The sequence below is a fragment of the Solanum tuberosum genome, unplaced genomic scaffold (assembly GCF_000226075.1).
Source record: "Solanum tuberosum cultivar DM 1-3 516 R44 unplaced genomic scaffold, SolTub_3.0 scf00145, whole genome shotgun sequence".
In the NCBI taxonomy this organism is placed as follows: Eukaryota; Viridiplantae; Streptophyta; class Magnoliopsida; order Solanales; family Solanaceae; genus Solanum; species Solanum tuberosum.
Window position 1 is genome coordinate 288785 of NW_006239069.1, and position 7942 is coordinate 296726.

At 28.6% G+C, this 7942-nt stretch overlaps 1 protein-coding gene across 1 annotated transcript; it reads right to left on the reverse strand.

Annotated features, from left to right (window-relative positions):
• Positions 1 to 6550: 6550 nt before the first annotated feature.
• LOC102592356 (dolichyl-diphosphooligosaccharide--protein glycosyltransferase subunit 4A-like) lies at positions 6551 to 6664 on the reverse strand. The gene has a single exon (XM_006352130.1). The coding sequence runs from the start codon at positions 6662 to 6664 to the stop codon at positions 6551 to 6553; it is 114 nt and encodes a 37-aa protein (XP_006352192.1).
• Positions 6665 to 7942: the final 1278 nt, after the last annotated feature.

Below are 7942 nucleotides of genomic sequence, written 5' to 3' on the forward strand. Positions count from 1 at the left end.
ATAGACTGATGTCATTTGATGTTGCATCAATTTATGATGCCGATTCAGGTACTCGTGATAGCAGACACATTATTAAGACCACTTTTCTCCAAATTTGGTTAGACCTCCTTGTTTTCGATGGGCTCCAGTTTATCTTGAGTATTACTCCCTCCGTCTCATTTTATGTGGCAACATTTGACCGGGCACGTAGTTTAAGAAATAGATAAAGACTTTGAAATGTCTACCAAATTGCCCTTAAAAAAATAGACTTATTTTTCTCTCTCCTAATAAATGTATTGGAGTACTCTTTTCAAGATTAAGTGGGACCAACAAGGATAAAAGAGGAATTGTACCTTTAAATACTTACCAAATAAGGAAATGTGACATTCTTTTTGGGACTGACCAAAAAGGAAATGTTGCCACATAAAATGGGACGGAGGGAGTAGTAGTTAGTGTATATTGTTAGTACAATATTCAAGTAGCATGAGGTCTTGTCTCGGTAACCTTTCTTCAATATGTTAGTGTTATGGTGAATTGTGATTTACTATTTGAAAACTAAGAAATTACTTAGAAAGAGTCACCACTTAATTTTTTTCAAAGAAATTAAGAAAATTTAATTTTAAAAAGGGCTTTAATAGATAAACTTTAAAATATTTAGAGAAAAAAGGTAAGATGTTCATATTTTCACTTTGAGAAGGTATTAACACTCAAAGTATCTGTTAACAAACGGTTATCTGACAGTTTCAAAAATATATTTGACTAACTTTTGGAAAAAAAATATTCAAAGGTAAAAAATTTTGAATCACTTGAAAAATAGCAAATTGACGTGAACATTTGGAAATGAACTTATCTAAAATGACTAATTAAATGAAAAGCATTTGATGAAAATCATTAGATCAAGTAAATCAACATAAAAACAAATTTGGTTTATCTTTAGGAGAATTTAATTAAGTTGTAGGGCTAAAGTTAGAATCCAAACAAATAAATACAAGAATTTTTTTTCAAAATGTCAATATTTTAGCATTTAATAGAACCCCTTAGCCACACTTTCAATATTTATTAAAAATGTCAATATTTTAATTTGTTATATTGTTAATTTATGTATTTTTTTTCTCTGATTTAACTTAATAAAATACAACTAAGCAAATAACAAATTTGAGAAAATACATGGGAGAGAATCTTTCAAATTAAGTAAATAGTGCTGAAAATATATTATTACTTACTTTACAGATTAGGAGACTAAAATAGGCACAAATTCTCTCGTCTTCCTCATCATCCATTAACGACTTTCAATTCTCTATTGATGATCCTCCATTGAGTTATGTATGTATTTTACTTTCATAGTGAAAACTAAAAATTGTATCCAGTGATCAAAATTGTATTACATGGCTGTAAAATTTTATTTTTTTTATTTGTATTATAAAAATATTACTGATCGCATCCCAAATATAATCTAATCATTACATATGAAAACGATTTAAGAAAGGATATAAGATTCTGGAAGAAAATAACATACATAGTGGAAATAATACAATCATTTGAGGAAGAATACAATATTCTAAAAAAATACAAATTAACTGTGAAAGAAATATGATACATCAATGCTTAAGAAATACAAATACATTTGGCATACCTATTGAAATGACTACAAACTAAAAACAAATACAATGTTCTTAATAAAATACAAATGTTGAGTAAAAGAAAAACAATTGACAAATAAAATTAATATGAATACAATTTTTGCAACCTTCTTCTCTCACTCTCTCTTTCTTCTTCTTCTCCGTCTGCTATGTTCCTTTTTCTAATTTTTTGTTCACCAAACCCAAATCTGAATTCGTATTCACTTGTGCATTAGTAAAACTCTGTCTCGTCATCCAAAAAAATTATAATTACCCGAGAAATTTAAAAACTTTCATGTCCAAACTTCCAAACAAATTAATGATTCAACAGTTAACGAATACTTGATTCTCATATAATGACCGAAACATGTTTTATCAAAAAAACAAACTATACCGCACTCAAAATACAACAGATATAACATAATGAAATAGCATCACTATTTCTTAAAAAATGAATACAACTATATTAAAGTAAATATGTATCTTTAATTGATTGGATACAATTAACACTTACAATGTCCACAACTAGAAAAGGTTACATAGATATGATGAGTCCAAGTATGTGGGTATATTATCAAAACTAACAGAATGTCCACAAATAAAAAAAAAATAACAAAATTAAGAAATACAATATCTATACTAACAAACCCACAATATCCATAGACAATGGCAATATTATTTTATATCAATACGCATACTTAATGAATTTTGAATACAAAAGAAAATTGTTACATATACTCGAGACTAATAGAAAATCATCATTTTTATGATTTTAACAACTTCAACTGAACATGTAAATATTGTAATGGTAATATAATCAATAAAGGATGAAAAATCACTAGAAAATTGTTGATTTAATTGGGTACCTCTGGTAATCCTCTTAGATTCGGCCATTAGAGAGTGATTTTGAAGTTTTCAAACCCCTAAACGAAATTGGTCAAACAAAAATTTTGAAAGATTTAAACAAAAATAAAATCAGCAAACAAACCTAAAAATTGAATAAATATGCATACCTTAATCCAATGGATTATTGTGAATATCTTTAGAGATATATTTTTCAATTTCTGGAAAAAAAATTCGAAAAAACGGAAGAGAGAGAAGTGGGAGTTGAAAGATGAAGAAGAATTGGAAGAGGAAAATCAGTGAGAGAGAAAATACTTCTTTTTTTAAAAAAAAAGATATGAGAGAGAATGAGTTGGAAAACTTTAATTAACATGAGATAAAATAGGAACTAAATTAGGATACACAATATTTTCTAAAATATTGACATTTTGACATTTTTACTAATATTTATAAATTATAGATGTTTTTAATAATTATATTTGAATTTTTGACTAGTTTGCTAATTTTCCCTAAATACAATAATCAAAATAATAAACATCTAAATCAATCAAATGTCCAAAGTGGACTATTTTGGGCCCAAAAGTCAGATTATGTTCGCCTGGATTTGGGGCTCAATTGCTAATCACTTTGGGCTTTGGCCCATTTTTGCTCAAGTATCAATTGTATATAATTGTATGGAAAAATTATGGATAAATTACCTATATACACAACATTATTTAACATATTTTCTATTATTCCCTACCCTTTCTAAATATTACTAAAATCCCTTGTTTTACTCCATTAAACCCAGCTTCAAGATACATAACTTATTTTTTTCCTAACCCACATTTATCTCTCCCCTTTTCACTTCTTAAATCACTCCCTTTTTTACTCTCACAATTTTATCAGTTTATTCTCTCATTACAATTTTGAATTTTAAGATCTTTCTCTCTCCAGTCGATCATCCATTAGGTATTGTTTCAAATTCTTTCACTCACAATTCATACTTCTTTTTCTTGTTGTTCTTCATCAACATTGTGATACATTATGGATGATGCACCTTCATTCAGTATTGATTACCCAGATAATGTCATTTAACACCAATCATATTTATGATTACGAAGAAATTGATTGAGCAGAAAACAGATCTAAGAAATTGCATAATCCTTTCGTAATGGTGAAAGTAAACATTAAGAAGGTTAAGAAGAATAGTTAATCTTCTTCAAAAGCGCAGTCGATAAAACCCCAAAAGAGGTGTCGAAAAGTCGCACCAACAATTTATCGGTGTTCTTTACCTAAGGTTAGATTTTCTATCTTTTTAACAATTTTTGTTCTCGTTAAACTTGATTTTATTAGTTTAATGATTTTATGATACATTAATGATTCAATATCTTTTTAATGTTGTAATTCAACAGGATTTAGTTAGTTTTGTAGATGAATTGAGTTTGTCAAGAATGATTGCACCATCTCAAACATCCCTCTTCCTAATGTAATTACACGCAAGATTTTGATTGGAAAAGTGAGAGAAAGTTGAACAACTTTTGGAACTGGAAGAAGCTTTAGCAACAATTGTCGCCTTTTGGAGATAAACGTTCATTGAAAGGGGGGGGGGGGGGAGTAGAACATGTTGCTGAACATTCAATGTATCGTGTTCAAATATTATGTATATGACACATAACTACGTTAAATTGTCTAATTGACTATGTGTCAGATGTTTTTATGTATCTACAATACTGTTTTATAACTAAACTAAATGTGTGTTTATCATATTCACAGTTTATCATAACTAGTTTTTTTTGATATTTTGTTGTTCAACTTTGTCTGATACAAAATGGGTGGGGGGCGGTGGAAACTACAAAGGACAGTTGGAGTTGACGGTCCTAGTTCTGTTAGAGTAAAAGCTCTTGCTGGAATGCCTTCACCACCAGATATTGCATCAAGAGCTTCTATTGCATCAACTTTTATTGAACACTATACAATTTCGAAAAGAAGGAGCGGGGGGGGGGGGTAGAACATGTTGCTAAACACCCTTCTATACCCAAGGTTTAGATTTTTAATGTATCTAGTTGATAATGCCTTTGTTTCAACTTTATGACACATTATATTAACTTTTGTTACCAAAAAATAATGTATATATCTAAAATCAAACAATTAGGCAAAGTTTCAGTAAATATTGATACATAGGTAAATTTTACCTCCGTACACGATATGTAGCCTTATTATGGTAGGATACGTTAGTCAAAAATGAGGATCCACCAAGGCCTGAGAGTCAATTCACATCACCATACGATTTGATTAATGTTGAATAGAGATTATCTATCAGTTGTTAGCACTTTTTTTTATAGTGTTATTGTTTTTGAGATACATTAACTCTAGTTTTAGATTTTTTTGTTTTTATTATTTTAAGATACTTGTACTCAAGTTTTAGAGTGCTCTAAAAAGTTGTTTATTTTGACTTTAACTTTCATTATTTTTAGTTGTTATTTACGGTATGAATTGTCGTACACATTTGTCTTATATAAAATGATACAAAATTTGAATAAAACTAAGTACTAGATTCATTAATGCATAAATACACAATATTATTTCTTCTCATTAGTTTTAGTTAGTTGTTGATTGCTGATACATTTTGAAACCTAACCAATGCAATGTAATTTATAACTTGATTGTTGATTCAATTATGTATTTACTTGATAACTTTGTTCTAGTTAGTTGTTTATTCATTCATGTTGATACATTGAATAATTAGTTGTAGTTAGTTCTTGATTCATTCATGTATCTAATTGATAAATCAATTCTTACTTATTGTGATACATTTATAGATACACTTTATTTCATTTTACATACTATTTTTTCACAACCTTATTGTATCAAATACATCATTTTCAACTAGATCATGATACATTATATAAAAATGTATCAGAACCATATTGAGTGGTACCAGCTCCACAAACACAATTTCTGATGCATTATTATCAAATAGATAATGATACATTTAAAAAGATATATGAAACATAATGTGTTACAAAAATGAACACAATATTGAAAATCTTAACATTGCAATTTATTGTATCAGAATTTCATTAGCTAATAGTAAATTGTAATGTTTTATCAAGATAAATGTGAAAAAAGCAAAAATTTAAAAATTTATAATCTCATTTAATGTATCTGAAACATAACAATAGTTCCAAAAAAGAGTTCATCAATCTTCTTTCAGAAAGAAAGTGCAAGTTCTTCGTTTGTGACATTCTTGTCCACAACGTACACAAATGTTTATGTTTGTGCTTATCTTTCCATCTATATATTTTCCCTCCTTTTCCTTGGTCGTTCAGTCATCTTTTTGTACCTAGATGGCAAGATAAGTTATTCCAATACAAATTTCGGTACTGACCAATCGTCCTTATCCAGCATTGAAATCATTGGAACTTCATACGTAGTTGCTAATGCAGCTGGTTTGTAGTAATTAGAGCAGGGATGTATCTCTGTGATTTTTTGCTCTTCACAACAGTAATTGCATGCGCACACGGTATCTCGTCATGCTGAAATCTACAGTTACATATTTTCTCTCAAGGCAAACAATATATCTTCTTCCAACTTTATACACTTAATAAATAAATTTAGAGGATGAAACAACCTGCACACATTTGATAGTTAGAGATACATCACATATCAATTAACTCAATTTAAGATACACAACAACCTAATGATAATTAACTCCAGATACATGATAATTTATAAATTGATACATACCTTCATATATCGATTAAAAAGTTCATATACTGATACATTAAAAAAACAGAAATTCACATGTATCTGATATGTTATTGTAACAACACACTAACTCACATCTATAAAATTCATTACATATACATCAAACTAGAATTGAATCAAGTTGCACAGATATGTAAACCCATAACATATACGTCAAAGTTTTAATGTATCAAGTTCTAATTAGTAATGTATCACGACTTATCAATCAATATACAGATTCATGAATGAAAAAAACAATAATTAAAGCACAAGAATATGTGTTGCATACCTTTTGTTATCAGATCTTTCAATTCGAAAATTGAAGCTATGGCAAATAAACATAACTGTTTTTGTCCAAGCAAATTATAAAATAACAACTTTCAATTGGCTTCATATTTGGGATCTAACATCACACAATGGTAAGCAATCACCAGCACAAAAATAAAGATACCAAGAAAGTTGGCAAAGAAACCCAAGTTCTGATTGTCAATCATAGTGAGATTTGTGTAGAATTTGAAGGATCCAAAAGCTACGATCTTCAATTTTTTCTTCCTTCGAGAGTGTCAGTCAAAAATCAAAATATTCATTATGTATCTTATAAAATTTTCAACAAAACTTTTGAATCCTACTCGAAAGTTTCTTTGCTGAAACAAGGACAAAGATGAACATGAATTTTGAATTTTAATTTGATTTGTTATTTTAGGATTTATGTTTCTCTGATTGACACAATAAAGAGGATCTTAATAGCATAAATTATGAGATTTTTATTTGATTTTCTATTTTCTTTTTCTTTTTAAGCACAATAGCTACATATATAATGTATCACAATTAATGTATCCGGATAACCAATTATGTATCCGGATGGCTGACATTTTAAGGATTTTTTGTAAAATAGAATAGAGTAGGGATAGAATGTAATTTAGTATTTATACTATGTGATTTATGTAAATTATATAAAAATTATCTATACACACACCTTTTTTTCCATAATTTCCATTATTTCCTACCAGTTCTAAAATTTTCCAAAATCCCTTATTTTTGAGTGTAACACAAAACTACTGGATACATAACTCTCAATCCCCAAACCCATGTTTATCACTTCCTGATTTCACTCCATAAATCTCTCCCATCCTTTTCTTCTTCTCCAACTTTCGATTTCCACGATTTTTTGCTCCCTTTTTCACGCCACAAATTTTTTCACAATTACCCCATTAATCCATTTTTAAATTTCAAATCTCTTCTCTTTCTAATTAATGATTTCAAGTTATTCAAGAGGTAGATCTCTTTCCATAACTTCAGTTTTCATTTTTTTTTTAGTTTTTCATCTTCATATATCGTTGATACATATATATAAAAGTCCATATTTAAATATTGGGTTACCCAATTACTTAAAGAAGGAAGCATCTTCGACTTCTAAATCGACGGTGGAAAAAAAACTCAAAAGGCGAGAAAAGTCGATCAAATGGTGGGCTCTGGTAAGGACTTTGGATCGAGATTCATGGGTTACGTCATTGTTAACAGTGAAAAAAGGATACAAGAGTAAATGTTGAGAAGGAGAAGGAGAAGAAGGATGTACATTCTTCTTTTAAAGTGAATGTAGAAAAAAGTGGATGTACATTCCTCTTCTAAAGTGAATGCTGAGAAGGAGAAGTCGAAACAAATCAGATTGTTGATTTTTTTTTCGGATTTTTTTTGTTCATCTTTTCTGATATATATGGATTCAAATTTTTAATATATTCAGTTATTTTTGTTTCTTAAATTAATGTATAATT

Excerpts from the sequence above, each read along its gene's own strand:
- LOC102592356 (XM_006352130.1), bottom strand. The coding sequence starts at position 6,664 with ATGATTGACAATCAGAACTTGGGTTTCTTTGCCAACTTTCTTGGTATC.